This window comes from Ilyonectria robusta (genome assembly GCF_021365365.1).
Source record: "Ilyonectria robusta strain PMI_751 chromosome Unknown BGZ61scaffold_22, whole genome shotgun sequence".
Lineage (NCBI taxonomy): Eukaryota > Fungi > Ascomycota > Sordariomycetes > Hypocreales > Nectriaceae > Ilyonectria > Ilyonectria robusta.
In genome coordinates, this window is record NW_025764456.1 from 434,164 (window position 1) to 453,591 (window position 19,428).

At 49.2% G+C, this 19,428-nt stretch overlaps 7 protein-coding genes across 7 annotated transcripts; 2 read left to right on the forward strand and 5 right to left on the reverse strand.

Annotated features, from left to right (window-relative positions):
• Positions 1-162: 162 nt before the first annotated feature.
• Positions 163-1,769, reverse strand: BGZ61DRAFT_362243 (glucose galactose transporter; the record flags this gene model as incomplete). The annotated part of the gene is made up of 5 exons (XM_046241343.1): positions 163-482; positions 538-1,208; positions 1,259-1,361; positions 1,418-1,618; positions 1,679-1,769. 5 exons carry the CDS (start codon positions 1,767-1,769, stop codon positions 163-165), a joined length of 1,386 nt encoding a protein of 461 aa, XP_046099292.1.
• Positions 1,770-2,714: 945 nt separating this feature from the next.
• Positions 2,715-4,879, reverse strand: BGZ61DRAFT_459145 (amidase signature domain-containing protein). The gene has a single exon (XM_046246858.1). It carries the CDS (start codon positions 4,826-4,828, stop codon positions 2,867-2,869), a length of 1,962 nt encoding a protein of 653 aa, XP_046099293.1. The 5' UTR covers positions 4,829-4,879; the 3' UTR covers positions 2,715-2,866.
• A 1,544-nt stretch (positions 4,880-6,423) lies between these two features.
• On the forward strand, positions 6,424-6,945 carry BGZ61DRAFT_459146 (uncharacterized protein). Its single transcript, XM_046246859.1, has one exon. The coding sequence runs from the start codon at positions 6,465-6,467 to the stop codon at positions 6,780-6,782; it is 318 nt and encodes a 105-aa protein (XP_046099294.1). The 5' UTR covers positions 6,424-6,464; the 3' UTR covers positions 6,783-6,945.
• An 86-nt stretch (positions 6,946-7,031) lies between these two features.
• On the reverse strand, positions 7,032-8,577 carry BGZ61DRAFT_508905 (uncharacterized protein; the record flags this gene model as incomplete). The annotated part of the gene is made up of 3 exons (XM_046251977.1): positions 7,032-7,923; positions 8,020-8,416; positions 8,533-8,577. 3 exons carry the CDS (start codon positions 8,575-8,577, stop codon positions 7,220-7,222), a joined length of 1,146 nt encoding a protein of 381 aa, XP_046099295.1. The 3' UTR covers positions 7,032-7,219.
• A 637-nt stretch (positions 8,578-9,214) lies between these two features.
• BGZ61DRAFT_362400 (uncharacterized protein) lies at positions 9,215-10,321 on the reverse strand (the record flags this gene model as incomplete). The annotated part of the gene is made up of 1 exon (XM_046241355.1): positions 9,215-10,321. One exon carries the CDS (start codon positions 10,319-10,321, stop codon positions 9,215-9,217), a length of 1,107 nt encoding a protein of 368 aa, XP_046099296.1.
• Positions 10,322-14,363: 4,042 nt separating this feature from the next.
• Positions 14,364-15,465, forward strand: BGZ61DRAFT_362637 (uncharacterized protein; the record flags this gene model as incomplete). The annotated part of the gene is made up of 2 exons (XM_046241379.1): positions 14,364-14,806; positions 14,916-15,465. The coding sequence occupies 2 exons, from the start codon at positions 14,364-14,366 to the stop codon at positions 15,463-15,465; spliced, it is 993 nt and encodes a 330-aa protein (XP_046099297.1).
• A 1,039-nt stretch (positions 15,466-16,504) lies between these two features.
• On the reverse strand, positions 16,505-17,972 carry BGZ61DRAFT_536956 (glycoside hydrolase superfamily; the record flags this gene model as incomplete). Its single annotated transcript, XM_046254478.1, has 4 exons — positions 16,505-16,561; positions 16,614-17,200; positions 17,291-17,316; positions 17,374-17,972. 4 exons carry the CDS (start codon positions 17,970-17,972, stop codon positions 16,505-16,507), a joined length of 1,269 nt encoding a protein of 422 aa, XP_046099298.1.
• Positions 17,973-19,428: the final 1,456 nt, after the last annotated feature.

Below are 19,428 nucleotides of genomic sequence, written 5' to 3' on the forward strand. Positions count from 1 at the left end.
GCAAAATCTGTTGGGATGGGGTCCTGAGCTCCCCTAGTGATAAGTGATGAACCACACGTTGAAGCACTGTTAAAATCTATCTTTCTAGAGACTGGCATGCAATACTCGCTTCCATAAGACAATCCTTACTATGTGTCGCGAGTGTAACTAATGTCCCTTCATCTAATTAGCCAACTCTTGTGTAATGGCTACACCCTGCTTCTCCATAGAATTTCTCTCGACATCTTCCTTTTCCTGGGGCTTGGGCTCGATGCCAACCATAGTGGAACGATGAGAGTCCATAAGCTCTTTATTCCATACATTGATATAGAGTGGATACACCGAGGCCAGAACATATCCGGTCAAGGGGATGACCATCGCAGTTGACGCATTGGTAGCATCCATAAGAGCACCGGTCGCCGGGGTAAAGGCAGTAGCACCTGAAATAGCTGCAACGAGAAAGGAGCCGCCTCGCTTAGTATGCCGGCCAAGGCCACGCAGACCTAGAGTTCAAGATGTTAACAGCGGTTCAAGGGACATGATTGGAATCGCAATTACCGGTAGCAAATATGCAAGCAAAGCATGCAGACTCGGCGCAAAATACAAGAATAAGGAATGCGATAGATGTAGCCCCCTTAGTCGCAATAGCAATAGCTATAAAAATACTGCAAAGAGCGAGGTAGGTGGCTAGGATAAGTCGAGGTTTAAAAGCAGGCATCATCATAAGTCCAGCTGCAATAAATCGATTAGCGGTATAGAGCCCCTGGGCAACCGCAAGAAGATCTGAGCCCTGCGCATGGGTTTTACCCTGTTCAAGACAGAAGTTGATGAAGTAGTTAGCAACCGCAACTTGCGCACCCACGTAGCAGAATTGTGAGAAAACGGCCAAGAATAGGTTATACTGCTTGCGAAACGGCCCTGGGTTGGAGTCATTTATCTCGCCCTCAAGATTAGCCATATCGGCATCTGTAATCTCTGGCATGGGAATGACGAGGAAGATCACAATAAGGCAGGCGACAAAACCGGCAACGCCTAGGTAAACCCATTGCATATTGGCGAGTGAGTCTTCGGTATTGAGTGTGTGTGCGAAAAACACTCGCGAAGCCAGTAGCGGAGCTACAAATGAGCCTGTGCCTTGAACGCCTTGAGCAAGGTTGAGGCGGATTTCCGAATATTTTGGCGGACCACAGATTGCTAGAAATGGATTTGCGGCTGTTTCGAGGGTAGAGCTAGAGGGTCGTAAGCATACAATGTGTTTTGAGCGTAGGGACTAACTTACAGACCGCAGCCGACCACAAACATTGAGCCACAGAAGCCCGCGAAAGATTTCTTCACACCAGAGGGCCAGAACAGTAAACACCCCACAGCTAGAATAAACAGGCCTGAATAGTGTAAGAGTTGCGTCTCCGGGCATGGGGGTTCTTGAACGCTGACATACCCGTAACAAACGTCGCCCGAAATCCGAATCGGCGGACGATGTAACCGGAAAGCGTAGGTGGGCAGATGAAATACGCGCCGAAGTAAGCAGCAGCCAGACCCGAGGCCATGGAGCCGCTGATATTCAGAAGGGATTGGAAGTGCGAGTTGAGGACATCGAGAAGGCCGTAGGCGAATCCCCAAAGGAAGAAGAGCGTAGTGACTTGTGAAGCAGAGGATATTAGTATTGCCATGCTCTTGTGTCAAATAACACGATGCTTACCCGACAGATTGGGAAGCAGTGATTGTCTGGCCGTCAACTGCGCTGCGCTTGGAGCAGCATTGTTTGTGACGAGATTCCTCTTCCGAAACATACTGGCAGTTTCTTCCGTTGAGGCTAGGGAACCGCGCGTCTTATTCTCAAGCGTAGTAACGATTTAGGATTGGAGGGAAGCAGTGAAGAGTGAAGTGAGAAGAAAGGACTCCAAGAAACGCAGGTCTTATATAATGCGTGTACTGAGTACAGGGGTAATCGTCTCAAGGTCTCCACCTGTGACTGTCGGTATAATAGTGGCCGAGTGAGAATGCAAGGGAATACAGAGCCTTCAAACTTGGGGCATTCTTCCATCGTTGGTTGGAAGAAACTGCCCTGGAGACTAGGAGGCCAGGCTTTGTTAAGCCGAACATGGCGCCGTCACTGTCAACCGCATGGAGCAAAGCTAAGGATCGGAGCGCATGCCCAAGGGGTCCTAGCCCTCTAAGTATAAGCTACGAGGCTCGATGTGAGCTTAGCAGCAACTTCCTCTGCAACAGAGTGATCCATCGAATCCTGTTGCGGTTAGAGCAACCAGGCCCGTCGAGAACTTCACACTACGTCCCCCCGAGTCTACCCCGCTGCTCCATGATCGAGAACCTGGGGTTGCGGGGATGGACCGGCCTGGTGTAGCCTCCGGTCTCCACTTCTCGTAACGGATGCGAGGTTGCGAGATCTTGCGAGATCCGAGTCTCCAGCCCCACAAACCGGTGGCTCGGGTCAAGACCCCTGTGGTTTGGTCCAGTGCGAATCGGGCAAAGTTCCAGGTTGTCGGGATAGAATCCCGCGAGAAAACACGCCTGGCCGAGATATCTTCACGTGTCTCGGTCCAAGAATGACACGAATGTGCGCTTAGACGACTCGTGACCCTGTCCGATAGCAAACACTTACCCCGGCGAGAGTGTCTAGTTATTTAGATTGGCAAGACTTGTGGCTAAGGGAACAGAGCTTAGTCTAGACAAGCTAGTATGCACCCAAAGTATACTGAAAGAGTGGTTTAGACCTTGATATTAGGTATTTGAGACAGACTTGCACCGCTACCACATATTGCTTAATCTATCCGTCGCACCCAAGTCTTCACACTACTCCTTCCTTTCGAAACCAGCCGCAACTGCATTCGAATACCGAGGCCAGGTCTCCTATGTTTTCATCCAACATCTACGGGTACATTTTCGATCCAGTAGCGACACCTCGAAGAACCCCAGCTTTCTCAAGATCCTTTACCAGATCTGCAAGAACATAGTCGCATCCTCTTGCCATTCTAAGCCCCATACTAACAGGTAAATATTCCGTTTTCTTTGTGATCCTGCTCTCATAGGGCACCTCTCCGATAGGGACAACAACTTCTGGGGCGCCAGCCATAACGGGTATGGATGAGTCGTCAAAGCCAAGTGGTGGGGTTGTTCGTGCCTCGAAGTATTCGTCACGGTATGAGGGTACGCCGGCCATGAATGTGTAGACGTAAAGGCCTTCAGAGCACGACTCGGGGTCGTGTCGGCCGTATCCCTCCGTCTCCCACCACTCCTTGAAGATGGTGATGTTTCGCAACTCTTGGTCATAGACGGTGTCATTTGCGTGGATTTGGCCCCATTCCCAACGCGCCAATGGACCCGGATTGATGTACGGTTGGCGTCCGTCATGCTGCTCTGCATAGTCCTCGAAGAAGGGCTTTCCAAGTAGCTTCCATTGATCATGCGAGACAAAAACTGCGTACGTCGAGTATAGCATATCGGCAAGACTTGTTGAGCCCTCTGGGTGGGTTTCGGTCCAAAGTGCTGTGTGATTGACCATGGTCGCATTCACCTGAAGAAAGTCCTCGAGTGCTCCGTAGAAGGACTCTACGAGTTTCAACACAGCGGGATCGTCAGATGAAGACCATGCTCCACGTGCAACACTGCGATAAATTCTGCTGGGATACGAGGTGTAGTTGGACTGGAAGTCAGGGTACCACGCCTTCGTTGCAAGTGCCCACAAGCTTCCAGTTCTAGCAAAGATACCTGCCGAGTCAGACACGGGACTCAGTGGAATGACATGCTCCATAGAAATTGCGCCGGTCGATGGCCGGTTGCCAAAAATCCCGACGGCACCAGCTGGTCCACGCATGGAGCCGCCAGTGTCACTGCCCACTGCAAGATCAAGCCAGCTGTAAGCACCAATTCCGCAACCAGGTCCAGTAGAAGAGCCGCTGGGGTTTTGATACCCATCTCCTCTTGGGTTAAATGGAGCGTGAAGGTCGACCCAATCCGCAGTGGGACGATCTCCATTGGCAAATTGGACCGTACCCATCTTGCCAACGAGAACGGCACCGAGATCGATGAGACGTTGGATGGAAGGCGCAGTGGTGTTCTGAGTTCCATACAGGTAGAAATAAGCCCGGTTTCCTCCGCTGGTAGAAACCCCCTTAACATGGTAGATGTCCTTGACACCAACACGGAGGCCGGCAAGGGGTTTCTCGTCACTTGGCGTAGAGTAGAGTCTGGATGGGACCGCAATACTCTTGGCCATGACATTCTCCGTTACTGCCGACAGAGACATGTATCCTCCATTCTCGTCGTCCACGACTCCTTGAATGAAGGCGAGGTAGTCGTCATCGTAGAGTCGGTGCGCCTTGTAGACGTCGCCTGTGGCAGCGCTGACGAAGTATGGACCTTTCGCCAAATCCGTACTGATGGAGCCGGTAGTGAAGCCGTCGACATCCCCGAAAATGCCACCAGTGGACATAAAGAGAGCAGTTCCGAAATCCTGTAGGTCCTTGGCCAAGGCCGAGGCGTTGATAGCTGGCGATTTGGCTGTGGTAGAGCGGAGATAAATTGTTCTCGTGAATGGCAACGTGAAGACGTCATCTTGGTCCGCATATTGAGCTATCGTCTGGCGGAGCTCAGTAGGTTGAAACTCCTCGGAAGAGGTCTCAACAACCGTCATGGGGAAGATATCGTGGCCCGGGATAGATGCTGCAGCCAAGGTAGCTTGCCTGGTGCAGTTGCTGCCCAATTGGCCGATGCTGATGCCTCCAACATAATAACGGATGTCCCCGAGAGTTACGACTCGGCCATTGTCGACTAAGCTTGCCTGCGTGAGGCAGGACATCCATAGGCCGAGCAGCAGATGTCGTGACTTCATCTTGTCCGTTGTAAAGTGCGTATCAAGAAAATTCGCCAAAGTATTTAATGGCAAGAACTCACTGGGAAGCCAGCATTCAATGTTGCTTGATCATTTTATGTCAACCAGCGGAGAGCATGAGAATGTTATATACTTCCTCCCAAACAGTCTGTTTAGTATCATCATGGAACAGCTCATATTAGCAAATCTTCTTACGGTAATCAGTGACAAACAGTTCATGCGGGAACTTATCAGACTAAAATCAATAGATTCAAGGTTCTTATCTAGAAGTTGGACCATCCCCTCGTCATTTAGCTTCAGTTCTGAATATGGAAGGGTCGTTAATCAAGGGAATCCCTTATCACCATGGCACACAGTTTGCTGCGAGGATTGGGGTCGATTGGGGTCTACCATATCCACTATTTGGGGTCTATCATATTCAAAAATCGGGGTCTAACATATCCACTAATTCCCTTATCAAGATCACTCGCTTCTTTAAAACTACGGTATGCTGTGATCAACATTTGAGTGAACAAGAACAGGATTAGCCTCCGCTTTCGGTTAGCGAAGCTGTCAGCAACCTGCATCAAACTAGTCTTTAATTGTTAAAGCCAGTCCCGCCAAGTTCATTTTGTGGGTCGCCGGTCAGCCAAGTGCAGAGGACTGGTGTTGATAAGCAGGGGTGAGGCTTCCTGGTTACTTTTATCGTTCGTTTCTTTTAGCCTCTAACCTGTTCGAGGTAACAGTCATCCGGGGAGTAGATTAAGCTATACGTGGGATCCCTCGTCCTCCATTTTCATCCTGTTCCCGACCACTACAAAAGCAGCTACCAGAAGATGCCTTGAGAGTAAAGAATCTGCCATGATTTGTCTAAGGTCCTTGAAGGTAGAGATTCAAGGTGAAGATATCATTTAGATGGAAACCTCGAGTTTACATTTCCACCGCAATTCAAAGGGAGTTGGAGGAAGCGAAGGGTCAGGCGGGTATACGCACTTACACGGTATCTCCGATGTTATCGCATGGCTCGAGACCGGAGACGCTAAAGATCTCGGCCCTGGTTATTTCCGCAGTCTGAGATATGGCATTGTTATGTGTCGACTGGAACTTGCCCCCACTACCCTATACAGAAAGAACTGGGCCGCCCACTTTAAGGCGGGTGCGGAAGCAGTGGACTTGCTTTCATTCTGCCCTGATTAGACGGGAAGAGAAGTGTGATAATGGACTCAGTATGTCAGCGAGAAAACGGGGTGCGGAGATGAAGTTTGAGGGATGAGTACCGCAAACTTTGCACCTCCGTCGCCATCAACGTTGTTATTCAGACTATGAGACAAGACTGTTCGTCTAGCTGATCTAAATGCCTTTTAGGAGCATGTTGGAAGATAACATTAGATTACAAAACCTCTGACAGATTAACATCATGACCTGAGCCAAAGGGAGTGACAGAATACCCCTCTCCGAGCAGCCCGGTCCATCCGGGACTAAGCAATCACACATCATCATCGCTTTGAACACTATTGTCCTGATCAATCTGACCGAAAAGGATCCCTGAGAGGATAAAGATTATCAATGCTGTCTACTTCAGCAATGCTAAAACATGATGGCAGATATAACCTCATCAACTTGATCCTTCTTGCTCATACCCAAGTGAGGGGCTGTAATGAACGGCTTCGATGGAACTCAGGCTATATCAACAGTCGAAATGGCTACCCCACGAGCCCCAGAAATCTCCTGGCTATTTCTGCTAACCTTCTTATCCCCCGCGGCTTCCGTAGCAACTCCAATGCCTTCAGCAAATAAATGGCTTATTTTGAAAAGAGCCAACCAATTATCTGTCCCACCCTTCGTAGGTACCCACATACCGACGTACCCGATATGGGAGATACGTCCTGTACCTTATCTACCGTCATCGGAGATGTCATTCTTATCCTTGATCATTTCAAGACGAACAATGCGATTATCGGCCGCCATGACGTAGGAGGAATCGCCGCCAAGTTACTGGTTTTGCTCCAACCGGGGCGCTTGGAAAGCCTGATCCACTTCAATTGCCGTTAAAGAAGGGGTCAGGCTCTACGTCTACAGCAGCCTTGCCCACGTCTACAAGCTTAGTGGATACAAGCCCGAGTTTCGTGGCGATCACTTCAACAACAAGGCTTTGCGATAAAAGTCAAGGGGCTCTCTAAATCTGTAACGGTTTGCATACTCTTTATAGTTGAAATTTTCTTACTACCTGAAAGGATATAGACCTTTTTCTCAACCGAACGTAAATAAAAATGATGCCATGTCAACAGCGTCTTAGCTGTGGCGCAGAAGTGACGCTACTGGAGCTTCTCGGCCCGAACAAGAGAGGTGGAGAACAAGATGCTGGAATGTAATGGACCTTGGAGTTCCCCACGTGGTCCCCAGACCACGGCTTCACCCCCCACGAGCAAGTATTACGGATGCCTCTATAGCTTTTGCAATCCCGTGACGTGGGTACACGGGTCCCTTTCCGAGACACTTGGCCCCATGAGACAGATTGGTTGCGAGAAGGAATGTATTGAGCCGGAGTACCAAACGTGCTGGAGCGGCCAGGCCGAGAGCATTTGCCGTTGGGAAAGCGAGAAAATTAGAAGAAGGCCTCCTGGTGTCGCTTCCGGTGGATCCGGATCCGCTGATGCTAAGTTCCATCGTGTCTGGGCTGAGGACTTTGGCCCCAAGGCTTTGAAGTTGTTCCTGTACGCCGAGCGCAGTGAGGAACTCGGGCTGCTCAGGTCGATCGTTGAAATTGTCCGACGACGAGTCTGCGTCCGAGGTTGAGTAGTGGCCATGCTTGTGGGGCAGAACAGAGTAAGAGTAGCCCTCCGCTCCTCTGGTAGAGCCGGGATTCCAGTTTATGCCCGTTGCTTGATACATGGCATCTCTCCCTGGCCCGAGCATCCACCGCATGCTGGTCGCGAGCTGCTGCCGTGTGCGAATGCGTAGCATTGAGCCGAAAGCTCGCTCCATATCTTCTGCGCGTATGTATATGTCGCCGTTGAGAGCCAGGGATGCGTGAGATAGTGTGGCTTTAACCAATTGGACCGCGAAAGAGCTGGCGTCAAACTCGTGCGTGTGCATCTGGGCTTGTCCGACGACAGCTGCAATGCCGTTTAAGCCTCTCCTCATGTCCATACTAATCGAGTCATCTGTATTTACGTCGACAGTAGTAGACGAGTCGGTGTCGGCGCCTACACCGACCGAGGGCCGTTGGCACGACACTTGGGGTAAGGTCGAGTCCGCAGTCTTCCGTCTCGATGGCATTTTTGGAAGCTTCTCTTCGTCTCTTGCACCGTCTTGTATATCGTTTCCATCGCCTTCCGACTCTCGAGCCGCACTTGTTTTGGTCGTGGTTGAAACCGACCGAGCTAGAGCTAGAACCCGCGTCGTAGAGTGCTGGAGTCGAGCCATCAAGTGGGGCTGGCTCGCGAGCTCCTTCGTACTGAGCATGTCGTCGCAGAAGCCAATGAAGACTTTGCTCATTTCTTCAATCGTGTTCTCGAGATGCTCTAGTCGACGCTGTGTTGCTGCCTCGGCAGCCTGTCGTCGCAGGCGAAAGTCATGCTGGGCCTGGCGGTTCCGCTCTCGATTTGCCTACAAGCAGTGAGTACGCGGTCAGATGGATTCGACATTCGTGATTAACGTGGGATTCCAGACAGACAGGGGCGGAGGTGGGTCGGGATGTAGAAGCCACACCTACACCCACGTACCTCCACATCCTCAATCTTCTTCTTCCTTTTGGTCACTCGGGGCATGCTGCAGTGTGTGTCGTGACGCGAATAGAAGAGGGGAAACTGACGCGACAAGGATTGTGCGATGCGGTCGAGGGATTGTTAGGCTTGGAATTGATCATCCATCGCGGTGTGGCGGGTCTTCGGTCTGATTACTCATACGAGGTGACCAGAGAGCCGGGATGTTCACTAATCAAGTTGACGACGGGAATTGTGACGTAAGAACTCCGGCGGAGGAACAGCGGCATGAGGGGATCGAGCTATAGCCACTGGGCCGGTAGCTTGCGCTGATAGATTATGCCAGAAAATATCTCTCGGGGATTGCCATCGTATGGTCGTTCCTTGGCCGAATACTATTCGAATATTGTGACTAAATCAGGTAGGGTCAAGAAGTCACCCCTGCCAGAAGGGATAAATAGTTACAGTGTGGGATTCAATTTGTCGAAGTGGTACGTAAGAGTCCCACGCGGAACATTTTAAGAAAAAGATTCTTGACAAGGAGAGACAAGGGAGAAACACTGAGCGCCCGCGATATGTGGCGTCCTAGCTTGTATTGGTCTACAGGAGCATACTTCCGCCAGACATAACGATTACAACAGGGAGTGTTATATAGAGCATTTAGATGTCTGATGAACAAAAAACGCCGATAAACTGGGGTACTTTACAGACGGCCCCTCCTGCCATCCTCTGCAATCTTCAATACAGGCTTGAGGTTGTTTACCCGATCCCAAAGGTTTCCCAAGCCCTTCTCAATCCCCTTTGCTTCCTCTCGTCTGAACCACTCCTCCGCCGACTTGACTCTTTTTGGGTGGATCTCATCAAGAAGTTTGAAGTCTCGCTGGATCACACCTTTATTACCGCCCGAAGCCTTCCACATGTTCCAAAACCCAGTGAAGTTCTGGCGCAGGTTCATCGCAGCTGGATCATTAATATCCGAGTTATACGCGCTGCTCGGCGATCCATCCCCAAAAGGGCCTGAAGTCCAATATGTGTCTAGATCGGTATCGATGTACCTCGCCGAGTGCCCAGTCACCTTTTCAAAAGCCTTGGCCATTTCGTCGTAGGCAACCATGTCGATTCCAACTTCGAGATCCAACCCGTTCGCTCGATCCTGATGATCAAAAAGCCAGCGCACGTAATACCCGCAGTCATCCAAATCGACATGGCAAACGGCACCGTCGCCTAGGGGTACACGCCATGTCACCACGCCATCCTCAACCGTAGGGCTCATGGGAGTGCCGATTGCGATTGACATTGCAATATATGGGCCCGTGGTAAAGATTGCGGCGCCCATCCTTGCTGCATTGCGTGGGCCCTTGTTTTGGTGTAGGATCCATTCGGCAACCCGCCCTTTTCCATCGTAATGGCCAGTACGGAACTTTGGGTCGTATCCGCTCTTCTTGTAGACAAAATCGAGATTGCCATACACGAAGAACCGAATGCCCTCCTCTAAGGCGAGTTCATAACTCCGAATAGCCCAGAATATCTCGGTCTTCTCTCCGCAATTGAACCCGTCAATGTTGATAAATGCGTATTGGGCGCCGCGAAATCCCTTTCGGAGGTCTTCCTCGCTGGCAAAAGTTCCGACAATGGGTTCAGTGTTGCCAAGAGCAATGAGTTGCTTCGCTCTCGCAGACCCGGGGTCGCGGGTGAGGAAGCGGACTTTGTAACTGCCATCCTTGACGAGGCCCTCAATAACAGGAATCCCCTGAGCACCAGTCCCTCCTACCACAAAGACAATTGGAACCTCGCTGGTGTGAGATGCCATTTTGGAGTCGTTGATTATGGCGAATAGTTGCGAGTTGTGACTTATTACGCGACAATGAGGAAAGGAAATTAAGCCGGTGGGGTTATGGGTTCTTTTTTATATTTATTTCCATGCCGTCAATTCGTAGACACCGCTTCACTTGTTTGTAGCAATTGAATAACTATCCCGAAGGCCATGTGTCTGTTAATGGTGTCACGATTAGTAATTTATAGTTGCCGGACGCCTTTACGTAAATATGATGAACGATGATTACTATTCACCCATACCCAGTTTCACAAGCATTGTAGAAAGATGCAACCAAGACATTATGAGATGCATTAGCATCCAGCCAAGCCGGAGGGTTCAGTAATCATATATCGTCAAGAGCTTAACAAGCAGGAATGATGTTCAGGCATTCACCTTAACCATCTTTTGGTACGAGTAATGGATATCTGATTACTAACCTGCGGAGCTTCGGGAAGATCAGTAATGATTTTCACACTAATTACAAGTGATGGAGTACGGAGATACAGGTCCAGTTTCTGCTGTTGTTCTGTTAGTTGTTACACTGTGGATGCAGCCTTAGTGTGCTCTAAGTTAGGGAAGCAGTGGAAATTAAAGCGACAAGAAAAGACTCAGAAATATATGGGGTTTCATTGCTAAAATTACTCTTCTGACGACGTCCTCGTCTACGCAGGCGTGACTGATATAATCTGCAACGCTGACGGCGTTCTAGATGCTCTCCGTACCATGCATTGAAGAGGCAGAACTGATTTCCGCGTCGCGCCTTGGCAAGAGCTTCCATGGATCGGCCGAGCTGGCCGGGCCAAAGCAGGGTCGAATCTGTGGCTTGTTGGAGTCGAGGAGGCTGGACACGTGGTGAGTCTCTGGTGATTTCTTTCTGATCTGTTTTCTAATCTGTGGTTGATAGGTCCCCTACGACCAGCCTGCATCCTCTCTCAAACTCGTGGAGTGCTGGCTGGACCACCTGCAGATGACCGACGGGTCAATGCGAGGCGACTATACAGAGTTTCCCCTGTCAAGCGGTCGTGATAGTGAGCAGGAGAAGAATAGTGTTGGCGGGGGCGAGTTATAGTAGAGATAGTAAAGACAGGTGCTGATTAGTGTTTCAGCGCGCCTATGGACGTCTTCTGCGCTTCTAAGCCTATATTATGATAGAAGATGAGACACGCCATGTATCGTTTCATTGGAACGAACCTTTTCGTAGTAGGAGGTTATGGAAAACAGCCTGCGTGAGTGGATTGTTTCTAAAACAGTGAAAATAGAAAGTTAAGTCTCGCCGTCACGAGTTCACAGGGATCTCTCGTTCCATCCAACTGTTGAAGCTTATGATGTCCCGTCACTGTCCATGCGCCAGTAAAACCTCCTAAAATCTTCTACTGTAGCTAACCCCAGCAAGGATGTTGTGATCCTAGTCTTCCGCTCTCGCAACTACAGTCCATACCCTCTCGCGTCAGTAGTCGTAAGCATACCTACTACTAGTAAAACAAACCCCTGCAAAGCCTCGTATGATCGGCGACGTATCGGCAGTATGCCAGCACTGTCACACCTGGGCAGCAGCGCCTTCAAGAAAGCTCCGGCAGTGTCTCCTAAGTCGGTAGAAGTCTAGGCATAGCGACACTTTATCGCCCCGATCCTGTCATTCCAATCGTTATTTCTCAAATCCGCATTCCAGCCCGCCCCTACGTAGGCAGATACTCCCGTACAATCGCCATTACTGTTAGGGTGAAAGTGCTCGTTAGCAATATGCAAGGTAGAGGTTCGGGCAGAGAGAAGAGGATGAGCATACTCAAAAATCCAGCAGGCGACATTTGAAGCAATGAAATATGAAGAGATTTTATCAACATAGTTCTGGTGCCAGATTTTCGTGGAGAGTTCTTTGTGGGTCACTAGTGTATATATCAATTACTTGCACTTGCTTGGTGGTTCGTCATGTGGCCATACTGCATTTCTGGGTTCGCACATCGATGTCGTGCAGGCGAAAACCATTCCGACCATCGTAACTGCTTCTGTAGTGTCCCTCGGTCCAGACTAGATCGTTAGTGTTGTGACTATTTGATCACACTAGGTGATAACATACATTGAGCCGGACCATAGTATTGATCGTCTGTCCGGCGTGGCTCAATACCTTGTGGCGCAGCAGAAATGCCGGAGATGGCAAGTCCAAGCAAGGCGAGATGAAGCTTAGTCATAGTGAACAAGACACTGAAATTGCAATCTCGAATTTTGTCTCGAGAGCTAAAGACACTGATTATGAGGCTGTAAACTACTCGTACTTTGAGGAGAATGTTCCTCGCGGTTATATAGCTATGTAGACCAAGTACAAATAACCCATAAGTTAGCCTTTCCTATTCCGCCTCCTTTAGTTTCGCCTTCTTCGTATCCTGTCCATCTTCTTGGGCCAATACTTACATGCAGAATGCGGTTTTCGTATAGCATAAGCCAGTCAGATCGTTCAATGCCCAGTCTCCCTCCTGCTCGGCCTAGCCTAGCCACTTCGCCTCCTGCTTTTACCGATGATTCTCAAACAAGCTTGGCCATGCACTCCTGTGATTGGCTTCTATAAAAATGTGGTGTGAGGTTGGGACAACGCTTTTATGCTCCTCCACATTACCTACCGAGGTGGCTTGGTGTTGATTGACGATCTTGCTTTGCAGATGGATAAAAATAGCACGTAAACTTTTGACAGCAATGCTTTTTGAGTAAGGCTAGCTAATCTTACGTCAGAATCGTTTACTTTAGCGCTTACCATGTACAAGCCTCGAGGCGCCAGTCTTTTATGTATTTCTTCTTCGGTAATGTTAATCCCCCTTGCTAGCGCTACAGTAAGCGGGCTCGACTTGCTGACGTGGTCTGCGCTGTGCCAGCAGGCAGGTGCCTTCAGCTGTGTCCAAAAACACGATGTTAAGCAGTCTCAGCTTTACAAGAAAGGAGCAGTATTTAAAGGATTTCTTCTTCACTAATATTTATTTATTTATGGGTAATATTGAACCAGCTATTCTGATAGTAAGCTATATAAATCACTGCTATTTATTTGGAGGGAAAACCATAGTAAACAAGACCCTAGATTGATATCTTGCGATTGCGAACCGAGTTATGCTAGAGACCCAGTCCATAATCGACAAGCATTTGCTGAATACCCAATCTGAATAAACCCCAGTCAGGTGAAAAACTCTATATTATCCGTCCTTCGTGTTGTTCCCGTCAGACCATGGACGACTCTGCCCTATCCCGAGGGACTATTTCATCTAGCTCTGCATATGTGGGTGGGTTGATGGGCCTGCAACCCTAACCCGGTGCGACCTCGGTCAGTATGCGCGCTTTCGGTTGTTGTGGTAGGGCGTCACCCATCCTGAACCCGGTCTTGTGGACTTGGTATGCCTTCTGGCGCCCCTCCGTCTGACATCAGGGCACTTCTCGTGTTAAGTATATCCACCCTGCTAATCCCCCTTGCTAGCGCTGCAGTAAGCGGCCTGTATGAATATTTCGTATTCTATTCTAAGGTTAAGCATTGGCTTTAAGCTTAGTACCAGGGTTATATGGCGTGTTTTTCTTTTGCAACTTCTACGCTTTATCGTCCATGCGCTTTTTGCCGGTTCACAGACATATATATATGTAGAACGAGGCCGTCCATTGCTCAGGGGACCGTAGTGTTGAAAGGCAGCAATTCATTGGTCCCGCCCAGTTTTCACTCTACAATGAAATCCATATTTTCTATTTCCCTTGTGAGTCTCCTTGCGACAGCAGCACTTGCTACTCCAGTCGACTTCCTGGAGCAACCTACCAATAGTTCAGATTCCTATTCTGTTGATGGAAGTAAGTCTGGAAGGAAAAAAGGATCAATCATTTTCTCTTCTCGAGTACGAGTCATACTAAGCAAAGACCGTATTCTACAGACAATGGAGAACTTCATGCGCGTGCCAGGGGCTGGGTTGTCGAAACCTGGGACGTTTACCCGCGACTCGCAGGAGCTCAGGCGATTGAGCTTACTCGCCTGAGTTCAATCAGCCCCAGCCCCAACTGCATCTCACTCTTCTACGTCATGGGTGTCGCAGGCATCGCAGAGCCACAGAACGTGATCACTCATCACTGGTGCGAAGGCGAAAATTGGACGTCAAATTTACTCGGTCAGAACGCGAATGGCGGGATTGCAAGCATCTCCAATTTTCCGGGTCACGAAGAACTCTTTTATGTGGACAAAGATCAGGTGAGAATACGCAGCATACGTCGAGATGGCCCAAAGGGAAAGTGGCAACGTGGGATTGACCAACTGTCGACGCCGATTCCACCTCACGCTGGCATCGCATCAGTTTCCTTTTCCAACACCATAGAGCTCTTCTACCCGGGAACAGGGAGTCGTCAGGGATATGTTATACACACATATTCTTCCGACGCCGGCAGTGGGTGGAATCCAAACCAGGTGCTTTCTGGGCCAGATTGGGGAGGAGTCTCAACGAAGAGCTTGGATCCCATCGCAGCCTTGAGGTAAGTTAAAAATACCCCTTTCTACAACCCATCTCCCTAGATCCCATTCCTAGCGTTTCTACAAATATTATCAAAATAGAACTGCCACTAACACCATATAATCCAACAGTCGAAACAGTGAGCACCAGCAAATATTCTGGATTACAGCCTTGGGGGTCCTAGAAAGTCGGTACTGGACTCCTTCATCCGGCTGGACTCGGTCAAACATCGACAAGGCCGCAAACGCTAATACAGCCTCCTCGATTGTTACCCTCCAGCGCTCATCAGCCACGAACGAAGGCAGCAATATGAACTTCTTCTACGTTGGCCAAGATAACAAGATCTGGCAGGGATATTGGAAAGCCGATTCCCCTACTTGGAAGTTCAGTAAAATATCAGACGACGAGGCCATCCCGGGAGCTATCGCAGCTGTATCTATGCATAGCCAGCATCAAGAGGTGTTTTGGACGAACAGAGAGGGCATGCTCAAGCATGCCTACTGGACAAAAACTCAAGGAAAATGGATAACTGAGACGGTTCCTGGTTTAGGCGGCAGACAATGCCTGCCTGGGAGAGGTCTTACAGTCGTAGCTAGGAAAGGCAAAGAGAGTATGGAAGGATGGTGCAGATTGAGGGGAGACCCTTCAAAGCTTATCCATTTCTACTATTATTCATCCTAGAATGATGGATTGAGTTATTAGGAACATTGAGGAGTGCTTAGTTGAGGGAGGCAGAAACATATATCTTGGCCTTTAGATACTATATGTCTCTTTGTCAGATTATCATGCCGGCCGAGAGTATATGATTATTTCCATCTGCTAGATGTAACAGCAACCCATATCATGACCATGTGACGAATAAGGCTACTGGCATCTAGTTGATGTAACAATGGGATCATCCAAATTTGGCCGCAGCATAACCCCGGGATTTTGACCTGTTTTGACCTTTGGTGCAGGGCCAAGCAACCCCTTATTGCTTGGTTCTCCACTGGAGTTAGCGAGATCAACAACTGGGTGCAACTCCAGGCCTCGATACCCCGCCGGCGTCCGCCACATTAATCAAAACAACCCGGAGTATTTCGCGACCTTAATACTCCACTGGAGTTAAGCACAATCGAAGCAACTAGAACTAACTGCAACGTATGACCTTGATTCTCCACCTTGAATGCAACAGGAATAGTACTTGATGGCGCAAGCGGTGTTCGTGTCCGAGCTGGGGCTCCTCGATATCAACGCGGCAAGTTTATGTTGCATTGTGACTCTCCAGACAAAATCTAGAGCATTTTATTATAGTCACGGGGAAGTATGGCCGATTATGATTGGCGAGGATATCGATCCTGCAAATAGCGCATATAGCCTAATATTTGACAGAGTGATATTCGCTCCCCCACCGGCGCACGAGGCCAAACCAGGTTTCATACGGAACGAGCTACATATCACAATCGGACTTATTCCAATAGAGGGACCCTTGGTTTGCCAACTTCGCGGGTGTTCGAGGTATTTTACAAAGCGGATCTCCGCACTGTATCAGATGTCCCTCTAACATTTCCATCCAGGCTCATGTCTCCATCTACACTTGTTATTGACATCTTGGAATCCACCCTAGAACCCGACTGACCTACTATACCTGGCTCTCTAGAAAAGCACCTCAGCGCTGACGGCTATTTGGGAGAATATATGAATGGTCTGTCGTTGTACGTAAGACACGTCTCATTTCAACTTAGAACTCAAAAGCATATGCAGTATTGGTGTCCGGGGGATTAACGGTCAAAGTCAACTTGATAACTGTTAGCACATATCGATCGACTCATGAAAACTAGCCGACTTACCTGGCCATTGGAGTACGCGTAAACTTGAACGCCGAGATCCACTGGAGGCCCAACCTCGCCAGTCGTGCCAGCCCAGTCGAAGCGCAGGGTGCGGACGCCTATATTGCCAGACTGCGGAAAGCCGACGCTGTCCAGCCCAGTGATAGAAATGTTGTATGTGTTAGTTGTCAGCCTTGTACCTGCAATAATCTTGACAAAGTCTCCCTTGACCGCGAAAACATCGAAAAGCAGATCTGAAGAAGCGGTGGTTGCGGCCCGTGTACCCTTCATGTATCCGTAGTACTCATAAAGGCGGTAGTCTCCATTAGGGTAGTAGTACTCGCCGTTGTTGGCAATGAGGTTTCCCATGAAATTGTGCAGGTTTGAACCACCCTCCCAATTGGCACGAAGACCTCTGATGTCATGACGCTCGAGTTGAGAGATATACCAAGCTGAGGTGGCGGGTTGCTTCTCGTCTGGCCACGCGTATTCATTGACATGAACTGGCCGCCAAGGCAAGTCGTACTCCTCTTTCAATTGGTTCAGGGCGGGGATCGTCGTGTCAGGCTCGCGCTCCCAGGCTCCAATCTGGTGCCATGAATAGATGTCTGGAACTGTGTCGTTGGCCTTGATGTAGGAGCACTAGGCTTGCCACTTCTCATTGTCGAAATGAGGCGAGTGAGCTGAAGACGGTCCACTGATGGAATTCCATGGAAGCTGAGCCCTATAGACGAAAATTAGGTCGGTAATCAATCAAGAGTGATAAGGTCTGAGGACTCACTTGAAAATCTTGTGGGCACGCCCAATGTACTCGAGATATTGGTCCCAAGATCGATGCCAAAACCCATCCAGATCCGGCTCGTTCCAGAGATCGATGATAACACCATCCAGCATATCGTTTGCTTGCATATCGGATATGAGTTGGTCAAGGAAGCGTTCCATCTCGGTCCAGTCACCGTTGTCGCCGGGATGGAGATCAGTTTCCGACATTCCGCCTTGAGCACCCCACATATCGTGAGGCAGCATAATGAATTGAGCACCGAACTTTCGCGCAGTCCGGTAGTTGGAGAGGGTGGAATCGAACCGGCCAGTATATCCAGCCCTTCCAGAATTCATCCATCCATCAGAGTCGGTCTGTGCGCCTCCTGCGCGGCCAGTTTGGAAACGGATGTCCGTGAGGAAATGATCAGGGATGGCGGTAGAAACGCTTGTACCATTGTCAGGGAAGCCATAGATGAATCCAGACCCAAGGGCATCCGCAACATCGTTAGATACTGCGAGATTAACAGTCGCTGTACCCTGTACGTCTCGCTTGGGCAGAATAGCTGCCTTGGAGACAGCCAGCAAAAAAGCGGCGACGTTGGCGATACTTGATTTCATGGTGGCTGCGGTTGCTGGTGATGGATGTGAAGACGAGGTTGTGAGTGCTGGTCATCTCTAAAAGATGAAACGAAGAGTAGTGATTCTGGTGAACGGCTTATATATGTCCGCCGCCAGTACAGTCAAAAGGCAGATGAAAACACCCGAGCCTTACAAGATGCCGGTGGGCAGAGTAAGCAAAGCAAGGCTAGCACCATTCCATTCTAACACCAAGAGTCTATGTCAGATGCTCCGAATGTCTGTCAGTACGACGTTCAGTCAACCTCAGACCTAGACAACTTCTCTTGCTACCCCGCCGGGCTTGGCCGACGTAGAGGTGGAGGTGAAGCACGCACTGACAGGGGCAGTATTGTCTGTTCTCCGTAACAGCAGTCCAACTACGTACTGCCATGAGCTCCATAGACTACCTTATAGCTAATCCCTACTCTTCTTCCTAAGCTTCTTCGCCCTCGCCAAGATTCCGTCCCCCACCGGAGGACGCAAGAGTTATGCGTGGGCTCCGGGGAGGTTGCGGGGTACTAATTCCGGGGAAACGTCTCAACCCGGACAATGAACGGCCAATTTGCCATTTAGAGACATGCAGCGGGTGAAGTGTAGTAATTTAACCACGAGAAGAGGGAAAAAATATAAAAAAACACCGCACATCCTGGTTACCACGTCCTCTGATTACCAGGAACCTAGGGTTGTGAGTGGAAAAGCGGCGTGGGCCGGATGCGGTGGGACCAGAATTTTCCCAGAGGTCACAGAAAGACTCGCGTTGGGCTCGCAGGCGGATTAATTCATATCATCAGATTCTTGATGTTCAATAAGATGATGATTATGGGATTGGATTGTTCCGCCCAGGGCGACATACCCTATATGGCTATTGCGCTAAGCTATCTACGTTTCGTACTCCGTAGAGTTTTTCCATAATCACCTGAAGCTCTACAATTTCACTTTTTACTGACTAGTCCAATCTGGCAAATATACTATGAGAAGCTTACTTGAAGGCCAATTTCTTTATGCGTTTGGTATTCTATCTTTAGCAGCTGAAGTAAAAGTTTGTTAAAATGAGACTGAATAATATTACTGGGATTTAAGCTAAATAGTTGGTGTACTTACGGCTTCTAGTTTATGCTAAGTCTCTCTGTTGCAATAGCGAATTTGATTGTTGCCTGTGCTACCTGTATATTTAGCGCCTATATATCCCCGTTACATACTGCGTTTCCTTCTAAAAAGAATATGAGATTTTCTATCTTATTCTATTAGTATTGGAGTATACGATACCTCCCATGCCTGCTATAGCCCCTCTCTGTAAGGAGTAGTTAGCAATAATTATGCCATGTACCCTTTCTTATGCTTCTACTGCTTTCTCCCGGGCAGGATTGCACCAAATCAGTGTGCGGTTTCTCCATATTGGTAGTACTGTGTATTTATAGATGATCCCTATTTATTCAGTAGTTGTCCCCCCTTGTGC